This window comes from Pan troglodytes, chromosome 2, assembly GCF_028858775.2.
Source record: "Pan troglodytes isolate AG18354 chromosome 2, NHGRI_mPanTro3-v2.0_pri, whole genome shotgun sequence".
Classification (NCBI taxonomy): Eukaryota; Metazoa; Chordata; class Mammalia; order Primates; family Hominidae; genus Pan; species Pan troglodytes.
In genome coordinates, this window is record NC_086015.1 from 174,832,326 (window position 1) to 174,859,329 (window position 27,004).

At 37.7% G+C, this 27,004-nt stretch overlaps 1 protein-coding gene and 1 non-coding gene across 8 annotated transcripts in view; one reads left to right on the forward strand and one right to left on the reverse strand.

Annotated features, from left to right (window-relative positions):
• The window catches only part of PLD1 (phospholipase D1), a 209,930-nt gene that overhangs the window by 85,765 nt on the left and 97,161 nt on the right, over positions 1 to 27,004 (reverse strand). For all 7 annotated transcript variants that reach the window (XR_010155872.1, XR_001713797.4, XR_008547173.2 and 4 more), the window contains exons 10-15: positions 23,155 to 23,304; positions 22,012 to 22,095; positions 12,989 to 13,070; positions 5,417 to 5,527; positions 1,770 to 1,970; positions 467 to 680 (exon numbers count right to left, since the gene is read on the reverse strand). Coding sequence is in view for 4 of the 7 variants with exons in the window: in XM_063807330.1 (XP_063663400.1) it covers positions 467 to 680; positions 1,770 to 1,970; positions 5,417 to 5,527; positions 12,989 to 13,070; positions 22,012 to 22,095; positions 23,155 to 23,304 (842 nt within the window). In the remaining 3 variants the exon portion in view is untranslated. The remainder of the gene's footprint in view (positions 1 to 466; positions 681 to 1,769; positions 1,971 to 5,416; positions 5,528 to 12,988; positions 13,071 to 22,011; positions 22,096 to 23,154; positions 23,305 to 27,004) is intronic.
• LOC112208852 (small nucleolar RNA U13) lies at positions 6,297 to 6,400 on the forward strand. The gene has a single exon (XR_002943404.1). It is a non-coding gene; the product is annotated as a small nucleolar RNA U13 (small nucleolar RNA).

The window sequence follows — 27,004 nt, forward strand, 5'->3', positions numbered from 1 at the left end:
CTTAAGATTCTGTGCAACAGAAAATTGTAGGGCTTTAAGATGGATTTCAAAGGAATAGTAAATTTACAAGATGTAGAAAGTCTGATGTTTGACGAAATAAGCTTGATACATTTCTGGATAGGAAGATAAATGTAATTTCTTCTAAGAAAAGTTTATAAAGTACATCTAATACCTTTTTCTTTTATGGCTTGGCATATTTTAGAAACCCTTTGTCATTCTGCTACCATTAGAAGTGGTAATCGTGGTCGTTATGACTTTTGTGTGGATAAAACAATAAATCTGTTCTAAAATGAGGCAAACAAAGCCACCAAATGGCATGAGGTTGAATAGAATGATATAGCGACCTCTCAACATTGCTCATTCTACTCCATTACAGAAAGACAGATTTTAAAAACAGGTATGTAGTGCCTGGCTATGGAAGAACAGTGGGTAGTTAAGATAAATTCTAGTCAAGGCCATGACTTACTGGAGGTGCTGTCAATGCTGCTGATGCTATCTGCGTTGTGCAGGTGGTGCCTGTGGAGCTGCTTGTAGAGACTAAATTTGGAGAACTTTCTTGGCTTTCCTATTCCTTTCAGTTTTGAATCCACATCATCAATACTCTTCTGGATGGGTAGGTTTTGATCAGGCTCATTTTTATCTTTGAGTCTTAAGGATTCCATAGACTCCATTGCAGCAGGCTGAGAAAATTTTTTTTTTAAAAAAAGACACTGCATAAGACATGCTGCAACGTGGTTCTTTAATTCAAGTAGAGCTGAAGTATAAAGTTTACAAATGATGGAGGTTCTATAACAGACATGCAATAATGTCTGAGATCAGCCACAGGGTAGTGGTGGATTCTTGTGAACTGTTTAAAAACTACCAAAGGAATATGAGGAGTTCTGCTATGGTCTTTTTTCAGTAGGCCAAATTCTTGAAATTTCACTCCAATTAAACTTTTAATCTCAAATACAATTACATGGGTTACATTCAGTGTTGAGCTCCTGAACTTGTTCCTCTAATAAACATTAAGTAAGCAAGGCTTCCTCTGTCAATCATTTTCCCTGTTCCTTATGCACTAAATTGCTATTTTTGCATAAGTTTTGCACTATTTTCCAGCAGTAAATAAGATGAAGCCCATCAAATTTTTTAATAAGTGTATTCATATTCTGGCAGCCATTTAGTTGAAATAGCAAGCAGATTGATATGCACTTTTTTAAATAAGTGTATTCATATTCTGGCAGCCATTTAGTTGAAATAGCAAGCAGATTGATATACACATACAGATATTTTGGCAGCTCTATTTAAAAGGCACTTTGGGAAGTTATTCACTTCTGGCTCAAATTCCCTCTAAATGACCCCAGACTGACCTATCCTGTTTTTGTATATCTTTAAGTAGGAACTTTCCAAAAACTGTGGCAGATACTTAAGGCTTTTTACTACCTAAATCTCAATTGCCACATATTTTTGTTTATGAATCTTACTTCTGAATAAAAAATAAATCTTAATTTAAATGGAAAACAAAGCTGAATATGGGACAGCCAAAATTCCACTGAATCTGTTTTCTTTTCTTACAAGAGAAGAACAGACTCAGCAATGCTAAGTTACAGCTAGCTAGGTGGGGAGGCTGGTGTTTGAAACCAGGTCTGTCTCATGATTGACTTAATGTTCTTTTCCCCTCCAAGGAGACAACATCTCTTATTCAATGAATCAATCAGTCATGCTACTAATACAAACTTATACAAATTATGTTCGTGTTATACATTTCCATAAAGGTTAAATATACTTACTGGGAGGGAACCCAGAGATGGTCCTGAAGTGACCCGCTTCACACTGCCCACGTCTGTGAGTCTGTGCTCATTGTCGTCCCACCTTCCATAGGCCAGGTCAATCCCTCCCACAAAGGCCACCGATTGGTCAATGATGACAAGCTTCTCATGGTGAGCCCACAAATAGACGGTGGATGACACATGATCCGGGTGTCTCATCACCTTGAGAGGGAATAATCCCCACTGATAATATGCTTTTGAAATGTCCTTCCTGTCATAATGAAATAGGTCTGTGTTCTCCCTGAAAAGCATTTTCTATAATTCAAATACCAAACTGTACAATGTATACACCAAAGAAAATAATTTTATTCTCAGCATTTAGCAAAAAGAAAAAGAAAAAAAAAAGACTCCTATTTACTCTTCAAGCTCCCACGCCCATATACTATATTTTGGGGCAGCCGCCATTTAGCTTGAGGTCTGGCAATACATTAGAAAACAGTCAGCTCAATTTGAAAGCTGGTTCCCTTCCCCCTGTAAGGATTATGTTAAATCTGGTACTAAAAAAAAAAGCTAAAAATATTTAACTACTATTTATCTCTGGAAAAATGTGTAATGAATTATATTGATATTTTATCAGTCATTGAATTGAAATATTAAGCATATGAATATAGGCATATAGATATTTTGGCAGCTATTTAAAAGGTACCTTGAGAAGTTAGTAACCTCTTGCTTTCAAAATTATCCCAGTCTGACCTATCTTATTTTCATTTACCTTTAGGTAAAAAGATTACAAAAGCTTTGGCAACTACTTTCCTCTTTTCCTTCCTTCCCTCCTTCCTTCCTTCCTTCCTTCCTTCCTTTCTCAGAGACTCACTCTCACTGAGGCTGGAGTGTAGACGCGTGATCATAGCTCACTGCAGCCTTGAACTCCTGAGCTCAAACGATCCTTCTGCCTCAGCCTCCTGAGTAGCTGGGACTATAGGCGTGTACCACCATGTCTGGCTAATCTTTTTGTTTTTTGTAGATATGGGTGTCTTGCTATGTTGCTAATGCTGGTTTTGAACTCCTGGCTTCCAGCCACCCTCCCACTTCAGCTTCCCAAAGCGCTGGGACTACACGCGTGAGTCACCATACCTGGCCTTACTGTTTTCTTAATAACACTTTTTAAAAAAATTGTAGTAAAGTAAACATAACATAAAATTTACCATCTTAACCATTTTTAAGTGTACAATTCAGTGGTATCAGGGTAATGAGTTAGGAAGTCTTCTCTTCTCAATTTTTGAAAAAGATTGAGAAAGATTGGTGGTAATTCCTCATTAAATGTTTGGTAGAATTCACCAGGTCCCTGGCTTTTCATCTGGGGGAGATTTTTAATTACTGATCAATCTCCTTACCAGTAAAAGGTCTATTTAGGTTTTCTATTTCTTCATGATTTAGTCTTGTTAGGTTTCTTATTTCTAGGAACTTGTACATTTCCTCTAGGTTATCGAATTGCTTACAGTAATATCTTAGAATCATTTTTATTTCTGTAGAATTGGTAGTAATGTCTCTACTTTCATTTCTGATTTTAGTAACTTGAGTCTTTTTTTTTCTTAGCCCACCAAGCTAAAGGTTTGTTGATTTTATCTTTTCAAAAAACCAACTTGGTTTCATTGATTTTCTGTATTATTTTTCTATCCTCTGGTTTTATTTCTCACTGCTCCAATCTTTATTTCCTTCCTTCTGGTAGTTTTAGGTTGAGTTTGTTCTTCTTTTTCTAGTTCCTCAAACTGTAAAGTTAGGTTGTTATTTTGAGATCTTTCTTCTTCTTGCAAGTATAGCTGTAAATTTCCCTCTTTGCACTGCTTTCTCTGTGTCCCATAATTTTGGTATGTTGTTTCATTTTCATTTGTCTCTAAGTATTTTCTCTTTCCCTTGTGAATTTTTGTTTGATCATTGCTTAACAGTGTGTTATTTAATTTCCACAAATTTGTGAACTTTCTAGTTGTCCTTCTGTTATTAATTTCTAACATTATCTTGTGGTCAGACAGATGTTTGTATATCTACCTTTTAAAATCTATTAGGACTTACTTTGCGGCCTAACAGATGGTCCTGGAAAATGCCCCAAGTGCACTTGAGAAGAATGTGTATCCTGCTGTTGTTGGGTAGAATGTTCTGTATGCCCATTGGATCCAGTTGGTTTACTGTACGTTCAAGTCCTCTGTTTTCTTACTTATCTTCTGTCTGGTTGCTCTAACCATTATGAGAGTGAGATGTTGAAGTCTCCAACTATTACCATAGACTGTCTTTTTCTCCTTTCAATCATATATTTCGATTATCTGTTATTAGGTACATAAATATGTATAATTTTTATATCTTGCGTATTGAACCTTTTATTAATATATAATGTCCTTCTTTGTCTCTTGTAAGCATGTTTTGATTTAAAGTCTATTTTGCCTGATACTAGTTTAGCCACTTTTGCTCTTTTTTGGTTACTATTTGTGTGAAATACCCTTTCCATCCTTTCATTTTCAACCTATTTGTGTCTTTGCAGCTAGAGTGAGTCTCCTGTAGATACCATATAGTTGGATCATGGTTTCTTAAAATCCAGTCTACCAATCTCTGTTTTTTTATTAGAGGGGTCAATACATTTACATTTAAAGTAATTATTTGTAAGATACTTCTGTAATTTTGCTACTATTTTCTACTACATGTCTTATAGCTTTTTTGTCTCTCATTTCCTGCATTACTGTCTTGTTTTGTTTGGTTGATTTTTTGTAGTGACATGTTTAAATTCCTTTCTCATTTCTTTTTGTTAAATAGCTATATATTTGATTGCTATTTTCTTTGAAGTTAAATGTAACATCTTAAAGTTGTAACATTCTAATTTGTATTTATACCAGTTTAACTTCAGTAACATACAAATCTCTGCTCCTTTAACAGCTCTTCCCTCACAGTTGTTGGTGTTGCAAAATTACATCTTTAGTGGGTATTTGATAGAAATTTGGTGAATGAATAAATAATATATATAAATTATGCAACCTAATAAATCATTCTCTGGGAGAAAACACTTTCATTTTTTCTAACCAAGTGAAACATACAATTGTTACATATTTTAAGCCTGCTGGAGGTTTGTTAATTCATTATGTCTTGATGTACCTCAATGACTGGGTTATATTTATTGATAGGTTTTAGATATTTGGCAAAATATCAAAGAACTTTTTCAAATTGCTTTTCATGTTTATTTACTTTATTAGTATTTTATACTAGGTGCCATTGATTTTTTAAGGCATTTTTAATCCTAGAGGAGATCTCTTTGCTGCTATCCGTGATCAGGGGATGTCACAGGGAGATCACATCTAAGAGGTTCCAGGATAATCTTAATGAGAAGTGTGAGAACTTGATAGCGCTCATGAATATCAAAACAACTGCAGGAAACATGTTCTTGTCTAAACTCTCACTTTCAATTATCAGAGTCAGAGAAGCAGAAATGTGAGATCTGCTTACCCCCATCAATGTAGGGAAGATAAGAAAGTACAGTATTTTGCTTTATTTCTGAGGACACAATGCTATTTGATCAAATATACATTTGGGCATTCTATAGATTATTACTGCCCAGAACAAAACATACCTGAAAAAATCCTATAGAATAATAAAGAAACATTGGTTATCAAGATGAACCTGGATACCTTTATGTTGGGATGTAGACGCATCAAAGTCCTCTTGGTGTATTCACTATTGATGCCAAGAGCGAGTTCCACCTCTTTGTAGAGCATTATGAAGATCCTCACTCCTTGTTGCTGTCACAGAAGAAAACCGATGGAGGAATGAGTATCTCTGGAGGGAAGTTACAATTCATTTTCTTTTTCCTTTGCACTGTACTTTCTTTTTTTTTTTTTTCAGAGTCTCACTCTGTCACCCAGCCTGGAGTGCAGTGGTGCAATCTCGGCTCACTGCAACCTCCACCTCTCGGGTTCAAGCAATTCTCATGCCTCAGCCTCCTGAGTAGCTGGGATTACAGTCACATGCCACCACGCCCAGTTAATTTTTGTATTTCTAGTAGAGACAGGATTTCGCCATGTTGGCCAGGCTGGTCTCAAATTCCTGACCTCAAGTGATCCACCCGCCTCAGCCGCTCAAAGTGCTGGGATTACAGGCATGAGCCACTGCACCTGGCCTGCACTGTACTTTCTAACTTCTTTTATAAACAAGTAAGATAAAATTTTAATGAAAAAGGCAATACAAGGAAGTGACACATAAGTGTGTATATTGAGACACAAATATTAAAAATAAAAATCTATCTCCCTTCCATTCTTACAACTCGTCATATCAAGAAAGAATCAATAACTGATTAAAGATCCAAAACATTGAAAACTTTAGTATAAAAATGGACACCCAAATTCAATTGATTCATCCTTCCTTAGACCTTGGATCTAAAAGAAAATAGACAAGGTCATTGTGGCCTATTTAATTGAGTCAAATTAAATCAAAAGTGCCTTGTAGATGCTAACATGCTATACAAATAATACAATTATTTAACAATATTAATAATCAAAAGGACAATGTCCAATCCTTTTGTAGTTCATGAGCATGATGATTGTGTGTTCACGCACAAGTGTGAGATGTGCCACACTCGAACCTTCTTACGACGTCTGCACATTACCCATCTCATCTGAAAAAAAGATTTAAACAAAAACCAAAAGACCAGGTCCAATAGCTAATAGTATAGAAAAAGACTGGTATTTTCCATTCTAGTTCTGGTTGGTGACAGGCTTTCAGGCTAGGCTAAACTGCCCCTCACTGGAATGCTCCTCTCCTTCTGCTTGCCCACTCATGGATCCCCCTCCAATGTATAGTTCAGAATGTATTACCTCCAGGAAACTGTGGCTTATTCACCCCCACCTTGTGGATTGCTTTTTTTACTTTTTAGGATTGAATCCTCCTTATTTTTGTATAGTTTGCACCATTTTAATTTGCATTGTTTGCACCCAGCAGCTCTGAAAGCATTCTGAAACATTTTGCATACATACTGGATTATGTATCTAAATGACACATGACATTTAATATCATAGAGATTAAAGGTAAAAATTTTCCATAATACTTTCCAGAATATTACAGACGCAGGTGTATTTAATAAACCATAATAAAAAATAATTTTGTTACAGTTTATATTAAGATTCCATGGTGATTAGTCATTGTTTATAAGGGAAATTTGAACAAAAATCTTTAAGATATCTTACTGGGTTGAACACACCTACTTTACAAGAACTAAAACTTTTTGTAATGCTATACGATCTCATATAAATAGGAGTTAATATTTTTAGATTCTAGATCACATCACAAGATACAAAATCTTAGAGCAAACCAAACACATAAACATTTCTGTAATATTGTTCTGCCAATACTAAAAAGCACGTTTTGGACCCTAAATTCCTTATAATAACACAACACTTCAAAATACTAACACTCTATCTTTCATGGTGTTAGTAATATCTTAAAGGTGTATGTATTTCTGGAGGTGCACGCTAGATTTACATTCTGGTGTGCATTAACAAGATTTGAGTACTAGAAGACTCATTCTTGCTCTAAAAAAAAGCAGGATCAAGAAGAATATATATGTCATACTATTTCTCTGGTTAACAGCTGGCTTTTAGCACTTGCTAATTACTTATTATAATTATGCAAGTACTATTACAATGAAGAATATAAATACATATTTCAGTAAAGAAGTAAAAGTGTAGGCAGAAAGTGAACAGATTAATTTTAATGGTCTGGCCAGAGAGTGCTCTGTAATTAACCACTGATGAAGGGCTCTAAAGGAAAATTACAATATTATTTTATTTTTCTCCTCTACTGTTCAGGTCTATTTTTGGTATTTGAATATTTTAGAATTCAGCACTGAATAATGGTTACAAAAAAAAAGCCTCTCACTAAAAGATATAATACAAAGGGTAAAACCCAAAATTTCAACCTAAATAGTAGAACATTACACCTGACATTCTTCATCATGACCCATTTATTTTAAGCAGATGAAATTCTGCTTCTTAGGCTTAAGACATTATTACTCATGAAGAGTAGTAGTTGCAAATTAGGAACTTGGCCTGAATCCTACAGTTTTCTACTTACCTGCATAACTAATGGATTTTTGAAATAATAGAGATATTAACACTAATGGATTACATTACTACTCTCCATTTATTAATACCTGACATTTTCTTCTATACTGTCTTTTCTCATTGAAATAATTCTAAAGGAAATAGGGTAGAGACTTTGTCTTTTTGGCTTAAAGACAAATGACCAATGAGGAAGCAATTAAATATAGAAAGTTCATTTGTATGTGGTTTATAATTGTTTACCTACACCTATAGCCACAATAAACAGTTAATTAGTGACAAGATTCCTGTGATAATAAAGCAATGCATTCTTCTTCTTTTGGTCAAGGTATTGACTATTATAAACTCTAGCCATAAAGGGCAAAGGCGAATGAATCATTCCTTGGGGATGAAGGCATTTTCCAGGTTGTTATAGTGCAGGCTTATACAAAATGTGGGAAATATTTCTGCAAAATGAAAGCCAAAGGAAAAAAAAAACCTGATGATGTTAATTCTGCAATTTAAAAAATACACTTTCAAAACATCCCATGCTTTAGTGCCTAGTGCCTTTAAATACCCTTGGGGAAATTACTTTTTGCTTAAAGAAAGGGACGGAAATTATTAATAGGAGAAGTAGAAAAACAGATGTCCTGGAGTTGCCTATGCAATGCAGTGTTTCTTATCTTTGGTGAACTCAGCTGACCCAAAGTTTCCATAGAATAAATTTCATAAAACATGACTTTTAAAAGATGAAAGTTCTGTCCTCTTTTCTAATTAGTTTTTTGTCAAGTAGAGCAGACATAACACTATAAACAGTAGAAATCTTTAGAAGCTTTAGATATTCAGACTACATGGGAAGACAATGAAAAGAAAATTTTTATAGTGGAAATCAGTGACTTTGTTTCTTAGCCAACTTTTCCTCCGATTGCTCAAGGTAGCATAGTGAAAATATTTTCTAAATGCAGCCAAGTTTGTCCACTGCCTGAAGACAGTTTAGCCCACCCCACCCCCCAACCCAGGATGCTCACTAATGTTTTTGTCACTTGCCAAGGACTTCCCCAATACAATATATTAAGAAAATGTAAAGATGTAAAGTAAGGGATATAAAGAAATCACTTCCTCACCGTTTAAAAGCAGGCAGCATTGGGATATAAGAGCACAAAAGCTCATGTGCCTTTTTTTAAAATCCAATTTTGTTTGAAGCACATTTTTGAAGCTGAAGATACCTTCCCTGCAAGCCACTGTTGCCCACCACTTTGATAAGACTCATTTGATTTTCTGTGTAGAGATGTGACTATTCCTGTCATTTCTCAGTCCTGGACAACTTTCCCTTTTATTGGTCACTGACTGCAACTCTACATTGTGCCTTGTGATCCAGGACAGAAAATCAACCTGAAGACAAATTCTCCCATTAGTCTAAGTTTCATAGGAAATATCACAAGCTTCTAAGGTTGAGATACACAAAATTGCGTGTGGGGATTCGGCTGCCATAAGTATGATGCAGCTTATCTCACCTCTTAGCATAGCAAGTGCAGAACTGTGGAAAGCCCTGAGATGCTGATTTCTTTGAGTTGTGAACAGTCTGCCTCTGAAGATTGGCTTTTATTATTTTAAATGATGGCATTGCAGATCAGAAGGCCAAAGAAATAGGAAAAGTTCAACTTGGTTATTAATCAGATACATAAAATATTGTATTTTTTCTTAAGAAACAGCCATCATAAGAGATGTTTGCCATAGGTTGGCTATAAGGCAGAGACAGTTCCTAAATTCCTCTCAGAATATCTGCACAATCAGACAGAAGAAAATAAAACATTCATTTTAATAAACCTTGTGGACCTCTGGGACCCGTTAATGCAAAAAACAAATATTATGTTTCAACCTCATACTTTGCAAAGCTAGTGTGTGGCTTTCAGAAACTAAATTATTTATGTGAAGCCATATTTATGTGCATATAAAATGTCAATTTGGAGTGATCCGAGTGTTAAAAAATTTATGAACAAAGTAATAATATGGTGGAATGAGATTAAGGAAGAGCAACTCCGCTAAATGTACCACCAAGAAATCAATCTTTAATTGTATTACTATTTCTTTAGGAAATTTTAAATATCGCTACCCACAGTTTAAAAATTACAAGCTCCAAGAAGTGGATGAAATGGAAATGAAGCACTGTTATCAGGCAATAACGTTTATTTGGCCATGGTGTTCACGAGGGACCTCGCCAGGGTTCAAGGGCCATAAAAGTAAAGAGAAGTCACGCTAGAGACAGAAAAGGTAACCAGACAGGTATGCCAAGGGCAGTAAACAAGTGCATGCCAGCAAACAAGAGGTGGAAGCCAGGCCTGCAGGATCTTCCTCCTGAGCCCTACCGAGGCATTTACTAGCTTTCTCAAGTTAACTTAGATGTCCTAAAAGGTAACCAGACAGGTATGCCAAGGGCAGTAAACAAGCGCATGCCAGCAAACAAGAGGTGGAAGCCAGGCCTGCAGGATCTTCCTCCTGAGCCCTACCGAGGCATTTACTAGCTTCCTCCAGTTAACTTAGATGTCCCGTAGACACTGTATCTTCAAGTGATCTAAACTTTAGCTTTCTGAATCAGCTCTTCCCAGTTTCTTCCACTATCAGAGTCACCTTCCCGACACATCTTTTTTTTTTTTTTTTTTTTTGAAACAGAGTCTTGCTCTGTTGCCCAGGCTGGAGTGCAGTGGCACGATCTCGACTCACTGCAAGCTCCGCCTCCCGGGTTCACGCCATTCTCCTGCCTCAGCCTCCCGGGTAGCTGGGACTACAGGCGCCCGCCACCATGCCTGGGTAATTTTTTGTATTTTTAGTAGAGACGGGGTCCGACACTTTATTTTGATCAGACCACCCCTGCTTCCCCACACCGCCCTGCCCCGCACAGTACTGCCCCACTGTCTCCCATAAAGTCAAACCACTAGCTTGGCTCACAAAGCCTCTGCATCCCAGCTGCAACTAGCAGTTCCAGCTTAATCCCCCATCCGGCTATGCTAACACTCAGATGTGATGAACCACCCTACTGTGCCTGACAAAGTCTTTGGCACTGCTGTTTACATTTACTACACCTAGAAAGTTCTTCTTTCCCTTTTAAAAATGTTTGTCCATCCTAAATGCCCCACATCCTTCATGTTGTGTGGGGCTCCCCAACTGGACCTTTTCCATTGGGAAAGCCCAATGCTTTCCCTCTTGCCATTAAATCGGGGCATTGTTTCTGCATGCAACTGACACTTCTGCAGATTTTATAAGCTCCTTCAACTTAAGAATCATGGCTTTTATTTATGTACATCCTCATATGATTAGCCAAATGCCCTACACATAGAAAACATTCAATAAATACCTATTGATTGAAACCTAAAACAGTGAGGTGCTGATTAAATATTATAAGCAAAAATTTACTAGTATTAGTACAGATTGCTACGCAAGGCTGGAAAAATGTACTAAAATAGAATCTTGAGGGAAAATGGAAAAGATGCCATTTCATTGAGAGAAACATAGAGAAAGTTACTGCCCATTCAATAGGTAGAAAGTAGTCTGGTAAGGCTAGGACTGAGCCCAAGACATGAGTCCCTCAGCAAGTTCTCCATTGGCAAGGCTCAAATCTGACTCATGGTGGCATTCTTAGTGATTACTGTAGAAGCTGGCTCATAGGAGACAGTAACCATATGATGAATTATTTAATAAATATGTGAATAATGTTTTCAGAATCAAAATGTCCAATTCTGTAACCGGAATTCTATGATGGAATTTGATGAAACAAACTAGACTATCCATCAAAATGATGTTGTTTGGCAGAATGTGTTTCAAATAAATATTATCAATTTCTTTTGCTTTCAATATTAGCAGTGAGGTCTGACTATATTTGTGGATATCCCCAGAAATACTCAAGTAAATGCATGGGGAAAAGATACAGAAAGAAAAGGGGAAAGTGAATGGGGAAAGAAAAAGTGGAATGCAGAGGATAGGAAAGAAGAAATGAGTGAAGGCTATGAGAAACAGAAAAATGCTAACCCCAATTATTTAGGCTCCACACATTCTGCTAGCATGTTTAATGACAGAACAAAAAAAGGTTGGCTGGGAGCGGTGGCTCAAGCCTGTAATCCCAGCACTTTGGGAAGCCGAGGTGGGCAGATCACCTGAGGTCAGGAGTTTAAGACCAGCCTGGCCAACGTGGTGAAACCCCGTCTCTACTAAAAATACAAAAATACAAAAAAAAAAAAAAAAATAGCCAGGCATGGTGGTGGGCACTTGTAATCCCAGCTATTTGGGAGGCTGAGGCAGGAGAATTGCTTAAAGCTGGGAGGCAGAGGTTGCAGTGAGCCGAGACTGCACCATTGCACTCCAGCCTGGGCAACAAGAACAAAACCCCATCTCAACAACAACAACAAAAAAAAAAAAAAAAAAAAGGTTAAGACAGTTTCTGATAATAGCAAAAAGTTAGCACTTCCTAATTTGGACATGCTAAATAATAAATCCCAGATCTATTTTTAATTTAAACTGATTTAATTTTAAGGGCCTATTACATTAAAAAAAATCACTAGAAATATGAATGCAGTCATTAGTGAGCCTAGACTGCTTCAGTTATTTACTTTTTATACCTAAAAAGCACACACTCAATGTTCACCCAGAATGTACAGGGTCAACTCCACAGGAAACAGTTTCACATTTTTACCATGAACTTTACCAAAACTAGAGAAAAAACACCACCAACTGTGACTATTCCTCCCCCTTTAATATTATTCTACACCACGTTAGCCCCATCTAGCTGAAACCATTCTCCAGATGAGTTTTTCTTTTGCTTAAATGACAAAATAATGAATACAATTAAATGCTATGCTCCATTTCATCATTTATTATTCAATGATGAAATTTTATTATAATTGTTTTGCCTATAAAATTAACTGCCCATAACTGATTCAAAAATAAGAATTAGAGATGCTAACATAATCCATGCTGTGAATTAGTCTAAAATATTTATGCACTCAAAAGCAATAGGAATAAAATAGAACCAAATGAACTGGAAAACATTAGTTATCCTACTTTTTGTCAAACTCTAAAGTGAAAAGTTATACGTGTGAAAGGCTTTGAAAAGAAAAGCATTTCAGAGACAACAGACAGTTAAAAAATTATATCAGCATTTTCTGGGAAAGTACATACTGCTTTTCGTTTAAGAATGCAGTCCAACCTCCAACGATTTCCCTCAACCACTGGGCGTTTCAGGAAGATTTCTGGACTCAGCCTGAAACAATGAAACCAAGATTTTAAGTAACTAAAACGAAATATAAAGTTCTGATTGTGTCATAGGAAGCAAAGGCAATTTCAGCCCAATTCAACCCCATTATCATCCTCCATTGTGATGGGTAATCCAAAGCTTTACTATGAGTCTAGGAACAACTTCGTATGGGAAAAATAGCCTTTAGCCATACAAAACATCAATCTTAGTTCTTTCTCTCTCTCTCTCTCTCCCCCGCTCTCTTTCGCTGTCTCTCATACCCACATGCTCACATATGCACACAGGTACTGTTGGTTGCCCACCCACAGCCAATCTCCAACTTCTTCCCTGCTGTCAGAGCCTCTCTCCCACCACAGACTGAATATTCTAGATACTTGCTTTCCCAGACTCCTGTGCAGCTAGAGCACAACGTGACACAATCCTGAACAATGAGATATATGAGGAGGTACACAGGGGCTTCATGGGAAAGTTTTTCCTCCCTGAAACACACACACAAACACACACACACACTCTCTCTCTCTCTCTCTCTCTCCCTCTCTTTCGCTCTCTCTCCCTCCCTCTCTTTTGCTCTCTCTCCCTCTCTCTCAGAGAAAGCCCTGCCCACACTTCCAGCTTTGGGATGGATGTTGTATGGGAGTATGATGCTTAGAGGGGTGCAGCAATATTGAAATTCTAAGGGGAAGACCATAACCCCAGAATCACTAGATCACTCTGCCAACCTCAGGATTGCCCAACTTTAGACTTAACATTAAATGTGAAAAATACATCCTCAGTGTTTAAGCCCTCTTTAGTTGAACATTCTGTTACCCCAAACTAAAAGCATTCTAATAGATACACAGACACATGACTTCCTATACAAAGAAGCAGCATCTGAGGGAACCTGGGGCTTTCTGGACATGGGAGAAGGAAGGTCGGCTGATATATGAAATTTTTCCTAGGCTCTTCTCCTTCAGTAAGGCATAAGGCAGCTAAGGTAAGCTAAGCTTCACAAGGCAGCTAAGAGTACAATAGAGTCATTTTTCCCCTGGGGCTGGGTTCTAAAGTTAGTTTCTGAGTTAAATATGTACATGATGTAACTTCCCTGTAGTTAGAAAAAAGAAGCAGTAGAAAATACTCCTTTCTCCACTGAACTGCTAGACCTGACGGAGCAGAGGTAGACTATGTCAGGATGAAAGCCTTATGGAATTCTGCACTGGAGTATTGCCCTCCCAGGCAGCCCTCTAAGCATGTGAAATCAACAGTGCTTTAAGGAGCTATGGAGATTAAAAGAAATCAATTTTATGCTCTATTTCATTCAGTTAAAGAAAATAAAAACCAAGAGATAAAGTTTCTAAAGGAAACGTTATTGGGTAAAATAAATAAGGAAACAGACAAATGGAAGAGTTTGGACAGTGTAAGTCTTGCATATTTAATTGAGAGTAGGAAACAAACTCAAAGGTAATCTATGTCCAAACAAGCAAACAAACAAATAAAGCACAGCAAGTGATCAGAAAAGATCAAAGAAGCATTAAAAGGAAATCTGTTTTAAAATAGTAAAATGCATTGCTGTGCACTGCTAGTTCATCAAAAGTGAGAGATATCCAACAACATATACACAATTGCAATTTTTTGATGTGTACATTAAATATGGGCTCAAAGAGCTTCGGTATGGGGGAGACTTTTAATGTTATATTCTGCAATTAAGTATCTATCATCATTTATTTCATTTAATCCACAAACATATGTACCCTTGTATGCTAAGCATTCTACTAGATACTTTGAAGAATCTTAAGATAGCTCTTGAGGAGCCCTCAATTTTGAGGATAATGCATAAAAAGAAAAAAAGATTTTGTTATATCATGCTATAAAAGTATAAACCATGGCTGCATGGCAAGAAGAAGGCAGCTATAACTTACCAAGCATTATTATGTAAGAATCTTTACTTACTTGTAAACAAAGTTATTGTTTAATATTACATTTCATTGGATCTAGGACACCAGTGACTGTAGGATGCATCGTTACTGCATGTACCACTAAGAAAGAAAACATCATGACAACTATAACTGTAAGAGCATAAGATGCATCCTGATTGCAGAGATATTAAGACGTACCTCTAAGTAAGTGTACCACTTAGAAGATTTAATGACTTTAAATGCTTACATGAGAAAGACAAAAAATTAAAAATTAATGATCAGACTTTCCTTTCTTAAAAGACAGAAAAAGAAGACATTAAACCCAAAGTAAGAAGATGGGGGAATAATAAATATAAGAGTGGAACTTGATGAAATACAAACCTGAAAAAATACAGAGAAAATTCAATGAAACTAGATGTTGACTCTTTGAGATATCAGTAAAATTTGTGAACTTCTAGCAAGGCCAAAAATAAATGACAAAAAAAAATGATTGAAACGATGGGCTCACATCTATAATCCCAGCACTTTGGGAGGCTAAAATGGGAGGATTGCATAAGCCCAGGAGTTTGAGACCAGCTTCGGCAACATAGCAAGACCCTGTCTCTACGAAAAAAATTTAAAAATTAGCCAGACATGGTGGCTCATGTCTGTAGTTCCAGCTACTCGGGGGGCTGAGGTAGGAGGATTGCTTGAACCTAGAAGGTTGAAGCTGCAGTGAGCCACAATCATGTCAGTGCACTTCAGCCTGGGCAACAAAGGAAGCCCTGTCTCAAAAAAAAAAAAAAAGGAGTGAAAGACAGGGAATCACTATAGGGCCTAGAGGCATTATAATTATATTAAATGAATAATAACTATTAAAAATAACTGTATGCCAATATTTGTGGTAATTTAAATAAAATAAACATATTCCTTGAATAAAATATTTTCATAATGAAAATAAAAAGAAATTGAAACTGACTTCATAGCTATTGAAAAACTGAATTTGTAATTAAAACTTTCCTACAGGGAAAACTACAGACTTTGCCAACTTTACAGAATTTATTAAACATTTACAGAATTTATTAAATATTTGAATTTTATCAAATATTTAAGAAAGAAATGATGCTAGTACTACCTAAATTCTTTCAGTAAACAAAGGAGGAATACTTACTATCTTATTTAATGAGGTCAGCATTATCCTGATACTAAAACCAAATAAAGACAATGCAAGAAAACTAAAGAACATCGCTTATGATCACAGAAGTAAAAATATTTACCAAAAACACAGCAACTTAGAAAAATAATACTACGTCATGATCAAGTGGGATTATCCTAAGATATAAGGTTGGTTTAAAAGTTGGAAATCAATCAATGCAATTCACCACAGTAACAATAAAAAGGAGAAAAACGTTATTATTCAACAAATGCAGAAGAAATGATGAAATTCAATATCCATTAACAATAAATACTCCCAACAAATTAGAAATAGAAAAAAACTTCCATAGTGTAATAAAGGGTACCTATAAAAAAATCTATCTCTAACATCACACATAACGTAACAAAACTGCATGATTTCCTCTTAAGATTAGAAACAAGGCATTCTCACCACTTTCATTCAACATTTTACTGGTGATACTAGCCAATGCAACAAGGCAAGAAAATAAAATATAAAGCATACAGATTAGAACAAAACAAGTAAAACTGTCTTTATTCGTAGATCACATAATCATCTATAGGACAATCCTAAGCAATCTACAAAAAAGCTACCAGCACTAATAAATTAATTTAGCAAGGTCACAAGCTATAAGGTAAATACACAAAAATCAATTGCATTTCTAGTTCTGTATGGAAAATGAATTTTAAAATATAATTTACAATAATATCAAAAAACATAAAGTACTCAGTAAAAAATTTAACAAAATATGTAAAGACCTATACATAGAAAAATACAAAATATTGCTGAGAAAAATTACATAAGAGCTAAATAAGTGGAAGCCTCAATATAGAAAAAGAAGAACAGAATTTGAAGTACCACCTAACCAGTGGTAAGTTTAACATTTTTCCCCCTTTGATTCCTTGACTTGGAGGGAAAACTTGGAAACAGGCATTGGCACAGAGAGAACTTCAAAAATCCTCTAGTTCAGGCTTGGGGAGAAAGCAAAGGATCTCTGGTAGTGACAGGGTTGCAGTGGAGAGCCCAAAGTTACTAAAACCTCTGAGGCAGGGGAAATCTCCTCTCCAATGGCGATGTAAATATGCCTGGCTTGGCTCTGGACATGGGTGCCATCAGAGAAAGCACATGGCAGAGCACAGTAAATAAAAACCCATCTTTCTGGCTAGAAGACTAAAAAGGGAAGCCATGGGAAACTAAAAACGGGGGAGAGGAGCTCAGAAAAGCAGCTCCATAAAGTTGTTTCTGATTTCCTGGCTCACTCCCAAGCTGCCTATGCATGGATTTCATCCTAAACATCACTCCAAAGAGGCTGAGAACTGAACTGAGGAATAGACCACCACCGAAGTCCCAGAAGGGCCACTAGGTGGCACACATATGGGACAGATCTGAATAGCACCGCAAAGGCATTAACAACAAAACCGGCATTAAAACAACACTCATAAAAGGCTGGTTGGAACTTTAAGCCTGAACTGAAATTGGTAAATTGCCTGCTAAAACAAAAATACTAACATTCTCCACAGGATTCAAACAAGACTCAAGAGTCTTATAACATAATAATAAAATTTTCTAGAATACAGTAAAAGTACCCGGCACACAAAGAACCAGAAAAAAAAAAAAACCTTATCTTGTACAGAAAAGGGAATCAGCAGATGTCAATACCAAGACGACATGGATATTGAAATTATCTACTTAAGGCTATGTCAGATATTATAAAAATGCTCTAAGTAAGGGTGAACACTCTTAAAATGAATGAAAAGACAAAAAAGTCTTATAGAAAAAGATATAAAGAAGAACCAAATAAAAATTTTCAAAGTGAAAAACACTATTACCAAAAACACTAGAAAAACAAAAGCAAACAATAAATTCCCCAAACCTTGCAGGATAGGATCAATACCAGAATGGAGATCATAGAGCAGCAGTCCCCAACCTTTTTGGCACCAGAAACCAGATTCATGGAAGACAATTTTTTCCATGGGTGGGAGTTGGGGGTAAGGATAATTTCTGGATGAAACTGTTGCACCTCAGATAGGCCAGCAGGCACCAGTTAGACTCTCATAAGGAGCGGGCAGCCTAGATTCCTCACATGCATAGTTCACAATAGGGTTCATGTTCCCACGAGAATCTAATGCCATGGCTAATCTGACAGGAGGCGGAGCTCAGGCAGTAATGCTCATGCTCTCTACCTCCCCCCACAAGCTCTGGCTCACCTCCTGTTGCGTGGCCTGGTTGCTAACAGGCTGGGGACCATTCTGGCTTGGAGGTTGGGGACCCTGTCATAGCGGAAAGAGTCAATGAATTTGAAGGCAAATAAATAAGACACTATTTGTGTCACTGGAGACTCAGAAGGAGGAGAGAAAGAGGAAAGTTCAGAAAAAATGTGTAAAGAAATAATGGCTAACAATTTCTTAAATTTAGCAAAAGATATAAAACTAAAGATTCAGGAAGCTCAGAGAACCCCAAACAGGATAAACCCAAACATCATAACCAAACTGCTGAAAACTAAAGACAGAAGGAAAATATTGAAACCACTCAGAGGAAAAATAACACATTACTTAGAGGGGAACAATGTATTCAAGAGACGGAAAATTTCTCAACAGAAATCATGGAGGCCAGAATGAAATGGAACAATCACTTTAACTAGAATGTACAAATACCTCCTACAACTAAACAAGAAGACTAACACAATCTCCCTCTCAAAAAAAAGGGAAAAGATTTGAACAGTTAAACCAATGTCCAAATAGCACATGAAAATTTGCTCAACATGAAACGATGTTGCTGATACAAGCTAAAATCATAATAAAACACTACTGTATACCCTTTGAAATAAAGACTGACAACATCAAGTGCTAGCAATTATGTGGAAGAATTGAAACTCTCATACATTGCTGGTGAAAATGTAAAATGGTACAACTTTGGAAAACACTATATTTAGCTCTTAGTATTGATAAAATGTGGTAAATTAAATCTATCTTCTAAGATAGGTGTCAACAAACTATAGCTCACAAGCCAAATGTTGCCCATAGACTGTTTTAGTACGGCCTGTGAGCTAAGAATGGTTTTTATATTTTTAAAGAGTTGTAAAAAAAATATGCTTCAGAGACCATACATGATTTGAAAAGCCTAAAACAAATTTACTCTCTCGCTCTTTAAAGAAAAAGTTTGCTAACCATTTTTGAAAGTCAGTGGCTTTAAAACTTTCAAACTTTTGGACCATAAGCTGCAGAAAGAAATACATTATACACCCAAAGCAACACCGGGTCAGTCAGTCTGTCTATCTATCTATCTATCTATCTATCTATCTATCTATCTATCTACAACTGATATAAAAGTTTCCAAAATTAGTAGCCCTTATTACCACTTACATTGTACCCTTTCTTTCTTTTCCCTTCCCTTTCCTATCCTATGCCATTCTTTTTTTTTTTAAATGCTGGTCACAACTTACCAAATTATTTTAATACACAATTACTAAAGAGGCTCAACCCATCATTTGAAAAACACTAACAATATTAAAACCAACTTAAAGAATGTTGCATTTAAAACCAACTTAAGTACTTTTAAAACATGTATTCTTTTACCTGGAATAGTCTTTGTTTGTGAGTCAGTTAGTAATGCAATGCTGATTTATTTTCTTTATAACCTTTGTCTCCGGCCCAACCTTTGTCTCTTCTGTTTCTCTACCCTTTACAAACACCCTCTTTAAAAAATCTCTGTTCATTGTTTTTCTTTTGTATTCTCCTGTTTTATTAATTCTATTTCTGACACATTTAACATACAGACTCCATACAGAGACTGGTAGATAACCCCATTCTCTCAGATCTACACATACTAGTGTTTGGTTAAGTTTCTGAATGCTCCTTTTTGCAATATGCTTGTACAACAAGAATTTTCTTTACTTGTTTGAGGGAGGTTACTGTGAAGGTTTTATTTCTAATGATGTGTTGTAATAAAATGGTATCCTAGTGCAGTCGTGAAAAATAAATAACCCCCTGATTCATTCTCTTGCTGAAAGTAGAGAGGAAAACATTCAGAGTTCCATCTCTTTATATGTTTAATTGAATCAACCTAAATGACCATCAATGGTAGACTGGATGAAGAAAATGTGGTACATATACACCACAGAATACTATGCAGCCATAAAAAAGAATGAGATCATGTCCTTTGCAGCAACATGGATGGAGCTGGAGGCCATTATCCTCAGAAAACTAACACAGGAACAAAAAACCGAATACTACATGTTCTCACTTATAAGTGGGAGCTAAATGATGAGAACACATGGACACATACAAGGGAACAACACACACTAGGGCCTTTCAGAAGATAGAGGCAGAGGATCAGGAAAAATAACTAGTGGGTACAAGACTTAATACCTGGGTGATAAAATAATCCATACAACAAATTCCCATGCTACAAGTTTACCTATTTAACAAACCTGCAATTGTACCCCTGAATTTAAAAGTTAAAAAAATTTTGGTGTTCAGACATAAAGCATGACAATCTAGGCTCAATAGAAAAATTATTTTTAGTCTCTCTCACATCTTCACCAAACTTTCAGAAATATTTTTTAAAGAATATAGTACTCACTGGCACAAATTTATTATCACAAGTGTTCATAAAATATTCAACCAAAGAAATAGCTCCTAAGTATGAAACATTTTTTCCTCCTAGTAACTGACTGAAAAGACAAAATTTGGTAACAATAGAAAGACCAGAATTAAGCTCCTCCACAAGCATGAGCATGCTGGCCACCACATACCCTGTCTATCCCCTCTAGATCAGTGATTCCCAGCCGACAAGGATCTTGCATCCTCTCCCAACCCCAACCAGGGAACATCTAGCAATGTATGAAGATATTATGGTGGTCACAACTGGGAACTTACTACTGGTACCTAGTGGATGCCGCTAAACACCCTACAATGCATAGGACAGCCCCCTACAACAAAGAATTATCTAGCCCCAAATGTCAACAGGGCAAAGGTTAAGAAAGCATGCCTTATAATTACAGATTCCAGACAACTGAAGCAAAAGATGTGTTTGCATTCTTGAATTAGATATTGATATTGCCCACAAAACCTAGAATTAGAAGGGAATAAATTATGATGATATATTAACAGTTCCTATAATGTACCTTTTGGAAGAAAACCGGATAGAGTAAAATAAGGGGTAATTCAGGCAACTACTACTAAGTTCCTAGAAGGAAAACACATTTTAGACATTTCCATATCCATCGTAGCCAGTGTTGGCATGTGTAATGGGTTTTAACTTTCCAGGCAGATGAATGATTGGAACTGAAGTCAGACTAGAATGCCTACACCAACTACAGGAGTAAATTTCCCAAGAGTTAAATGAGTTTCAGATATGAGGCTTCTGGTGACTTTAATAAGCATAGCAACTCTTATGGATATTTTTTTAAGGTGGTCACAAAGTTGAAACCGGATGTATCTCTAGAACAGCTGACCAGGCCTAGTCATTACAGAGGATATTTTTACGGTAACAGGCAAGTGGAACCATTTCAACATCAAAAGGACAATTTAGAAGAAGTATATTCACTGGCCCTCATGACAGACATACTAAAATTAGAAAAAGACATCCAAAGACACCATTACCTCTATAACTGTACTTGCATTACAGTATAATCTTTACTGACATGAAAACTTGGAAGTCTGCTTCCAAATGCAAATATAAAACCTAATTGTTCAAACTAAGTATTTTATGAATATTGTTGAGGCCAAGGTTTTTGAAAAGGCCTTTCACTGAAGGCTTAGTCAACTGGTTGAGACCCTGGCCAAACCATCCACAGATACAGCTGATTTTCATAATGTGTAATTCTTGAACAGCACTATACCACTGTACATTTCTAAACATAGAGACTTCCAGAAAAAAATTCCCAGGGACAAATACTAACCACCAGTCTGTGATAAAAATCTCTTCATTTGCCTCTTCCATTGCATTTGCCACATCTTCAAAATATCCTTTGGCATTAACATACCTGAAAGACAAGTTTATTGTTCCTTTTTGTTATTAAAAAAGAAAAGAAAAGAAACTTATCTTATGGTAAAGCAAAACATGGAAGCCACTGCCTAGAGTCTCCACATAACACATAACCACCATTGACTTTGCGTACCTGGAAAACAAGGATTGAAAATACCAAGTTTCCTCTGCTGCCTAGGAAGGGCAGTAAGTGTAAGCAGCCTGATTTTTCTCTGCTTAGAGAACAACAAATTTATTGAGCCTCATCATCATAAGGAGCCAGATTAATTTTCCTATCCTGTTGAACTTACATACAGTTTTTCTTACATACAGTTCTGAGACTGAAAACAAACTAGCTTCCAATCCACGGGTAGAAAAACATGCTAAGCATGACTTTATTTAAAAGAAATATCTAGCAAGTAAATGCTTTTTCCTAAATTAGGGGTAATGACTTAAATAAACCTTCCATTTGCATCATTAAAGAAATGTATGAAGTTAGCTTTAAAATTCAAACTTCAAAATCTAAAGCTAGCTAAGCTCACTGTGAAAAATCTTTTTTTTTTTTTTTTTTTTTTTTTTTTTTTTTTTTTTTTTTTTTTGAGACGGAGTCTCGCTCTGTCGCCCAGGCTGGAGTGCAGTGGCGCGATCTCGGCTCACTGCAACCTCCGCCTCCCGGGTTCACGCCATTCTCCTGCCTCAGCCTCCCGAGTAGCTGGGACTACAGGCGCCCGCTACCACGCCCGGCTAATTTTTTGTATTTTTAGTAGAGACGGGGTTTCACCGTGTTAGCCAGGATGGTCTCGATCTCCTGACCTCGTGATCCGCCCGCCTCGGCCTCCCAAAGTGCTGGGATTACAGGCGTGAGCCACCGCGCCCGGCCTGTGAAAAATCTTAAAAGCAACAATTGAAAAACTAATCTATAATCAGGTAGTCCCATAATTATCACAAAAAGAGAAGCCCTTGTTAAGCATAATGCATAATCTTTCACAGTTTTGAAAACTGATTCCAGGTGAATTTAGGCCAGTGTAATATTAGATGCTATGACTGCCTTGACAGGCTCAGAGAAATAATAACTTACCATTTAGCTAAAGCATTCTCTTGGATAGCAGCATATGACCCAAATCGATGATCTTTGAGAAAGTTGGTGCCATGTTTCTGGATGAATTCTTCTATAGCCCCTCCCCACCACCGAGCATGTCGATAGCTGTTGCATTTTAAAATAAGTGTCCTTTAAAGAAAAAGCCAAATATTGAAAAGACTGGTCACTCTGTTCTATCTCATGCTCTTTTTTATTTGGTAATATACCAAACACAAACTGAAAATTTGAGGCAAAGAACATCAAGAAAGCAGGCATTTAACATTTTTTGGTAGTATTTCTAAAAATATATTCAATATAACAAAAATAAATGTTCAGGTTACTTATTCATTCACTCATGCAAACATGCATAAAGGTACTTACCATAGACCTAGAGCTGTGTGCTAGGCCATGAGGAGGATAAAGAAAGAGGGGTAAGGTGAGGTTCTATTTTTAAGTATTAGTTAGAGAGCTGTTGGCTCCCGTAGAGCAGCGGTCCCCAACTTTTCTTTTTTCTTTTTTTTGAGATGGAGTCTCGCTCTGTCGCCCAGGCTGGAGTGCAGTGGCGCGATCTAGGCTCACTGAAAGCTCCGCCTCCCGGGTTCACGCCATTCTCCTGCCTCAGCCTCGAGTAGCTGGGACTACAGGCACCCACCACCACGCCCGGCTAATTTTTTTGTATTTTTAGTAGAGACGGGGTTTCACCATGTTAGCCAGGATGGTCTTGATCTCCTGACCTCGTGATCCGCCTGCCTCGGCCTCCCAAAGTGCTGAGATTACAGGCGTGGTCCCCAACTTTTTTGGTACCAGGGACAGGCTTGTGGAAGGCAATTTTTCCACGGATGATGGGGAGTAGTTTCGAGATGAAACCGTTCCACCTCAGGCCATCAGGAAGTGATATGATTCTCGTGAGGAGCGCACAGCCGAGATCCCGCGCATGTGCAGTCCACAATAGGGTTCGAGCTCCTGTGAGAATCTGATGCTGTGGCTGATCTGACAGAAGGCGGAACTCAGGTGGTAATGCTCCCTCGCCCACTGCTCACCACCTGCTGTGCGGCCCAGTTCCGAACAGGACACGGACTGGTACCCCGAGGGGGTTGGCGACCCCTGCTCTAGAGGGCACTTCCCTTTGTGCTCCCTAGTATCCATTCCCTCAGCTTCTGGAAATATCATCCCAATTGTGCTTCATGACAGCCATCCCTTCTCTTCAACAAAGCTAAGCAAAATGGCATATTCCATCTTTCTGGTTCCAGAAGGTGGTTCTGGCATGACTATATTGTGAGTTTTCTATTTCACTAATCATAGGAAAACTGTTTTTTGTTTTTTTTTTTTTTTTTTTTTTTTTGAGACGGAGTTTCGCTCTGTCGCCCAGGCTGGAGTGCAATGGCGCTATCTTGGCTCACTGCAACCTCCGCCTCCCGGGTTCAAGTGATTCTCCTGCCTCAGCCTCCCAAGTAGCTGGGATTACAGGCATGCACCTCCACGCCCGGCTAATTTTGTATTTTTAGTAGAGACGGGGTTTCTCCATGTTAGTCAGGCTGGTCTCGAACTCCCAACCTCGGGGGATCTGCCTGCCTCGGCCTCCCAAAGTGCTGGGATTACAGGCATGAGCCACTGTGCCAGCCTTTTTTTTTTTTTTTTGAAATGGAGTCTTGCTTTGTCACCAGGCTGGAGTGCAGTGGCTCAATCTCGGCTCACTGCAACTTCAGCCTCCTGGGTTCAAGCGATTCTCCTGCCTCAGCCTCCTAAGTAGCTGGGACTACAGGCGCGCACCATCATGCCCGGCTAATTTTTGTATTTTTAGTAGCGACAGGGTTTCACAATATTGGCCAGACTGGTCTCAAACTCCTGACCTTGTGATCCGCCCACCTCGGCCTCCCAAAGTGCTGGGATTACAGGCGTGAGCCACCGCACCTGGCCAGGAAAACTGTTCTTTTGCAATAATAATCAATTAAACATATTGATACCAGAAAAAAAAGGATACTCATGTACATTTGTTCATCCATTCCTATTAACAAATGGACATGAGTATCCTTTCAGGCATTCCTAAGCAAATGTGAGGACTTACTTGCTCAGGAATGCCAGGAAGGGACTCTCTTGCTTCCACAGAATTTGGTGTGAGTGTGGGAGGTGGCCATCTTGCTACCACAAGGGAATCAGTCATGCTCAACATGGCTGATTAGTTCTCTTTGGTATAAGCCAGTTTGCTTTAGATTTTTCTGTCACTCATAACTAAACTATCCTAAACTCTTACAGAGTTATAAATGCTAAAAAAAAAAAAAAAAAAAAAAAAAATTCAGAGTGGATTACAGAAAGTTTTTTCTTAATGCCAAGTGTCAGAATTCTGCCTACTACTAAGAGGGAAAAATAAGTTATCCAAATTTGAAGTTTGAAGGAAAACAGAGTGTTGGAGCCAGCTGTATCCCTGCCATGTAGGCAGAAATCTACCATCATACCAATGTAAGAAGACTATGCGTGAGGAGGGAGGTTGCTTTTTTGAGGAAATGCAATGATCCTGATGAGACGCAGGGAAGGGGGCTGTGTTCACAGATTCTAAAAGAATTATTTATAAAGATTAGCCATGTCCAACCTGCTTTCCTCAATATATCAGAGGTAGATGCTGGCTTTTGTCTGAAAGTCATGAAGACAGGGAGAGGCTGCTGCTGCTGGGCTGTGGAGACAGGGGAGGAGAGACGTGGTGGAGCTGAGAGGAGTGAAGCATCCCCATCGCGTGTGGTGGAGACACGGGTTTCTAGGGATGGAGACGAGAGGGCACAGGAGGTGCCTGTGCTTGACCTATCCTGCAAGCACTACTCCAATTGAGCTAAAAAGCCTCGGAAAAACAGTTATGAGAAGACTTTACAGAAGAGATGAGTAACAAGATAAGACATTATCACAGGATGTGAGTCAGAATCAAGGGGGAAAACAAGAACTATTCCAAACATGGACATAAGAAAAGCAAAGGGAAAGAGGCAAGAAAAAAATGCTGCCTTCATAGAACCTGCAAGGCGTATTAGGGAGGAATTTCAAATAAAGGCAGGAAAATAAATGCCCTTCAAAAATAAGTGGGGGAATTTGGCCTTATTTGATAAAATCATGGGGGGATCTTACACCAGGAAGGAAGGTAATGAAACCTGGATGTGAATGGCCTCATTTGGCAATGACATACGGGTAAGTGAGGGTGGGAAATGCAGATGAAGTGGCCAATAAAGTAAGGGACCATTGAGAACTGTGGCCAGACTTCTGTGGCTCACTGTAAAACAGGAATGCAGGAGGAAGGTGTAATGGCAGCACCATTATATTTCCAGTCACAATCTTAAATGTTCCATTCTCATAGAATATCATCAGGAAGTTCAGCATCTTTTTATACACACACACACATACACACACAAACATGTAAATCAGTAAGGGAATATGAAGCTATGTTGGTAACTATGTGCACAGGGAGAAATGCATATATATTCATATACATGATGGTGAATGAACTATACAAATGGATATATATGTATAAAGACACACATACATGGTATAACTACAATCTTCCAGAAAGATCACATACACATGTACTCACTAATAAAATCTATAATAAATGTACATGAGTGTCCTTTCAAGATATCTTTCTTGGCCAGGCGGGGTGGCTCAGGCCTGTTATCCCAGCACTGTGGAAGGCCGAGGCAGACAGATCACTTGAGGTCAGGAGTTCGAGACCAGCCTGGCAAACATGGTGAAACCCCGTCTCTATCAAAAAATACAAAATTTAGTTGGGGGTGGTGGCAGGCGCCTGTAGTCCCAGCTACTCAGGAGGCTGAAGTGGGAGAATCACTTGAACCTGAAAGATAGAGGTTCAGTGAGT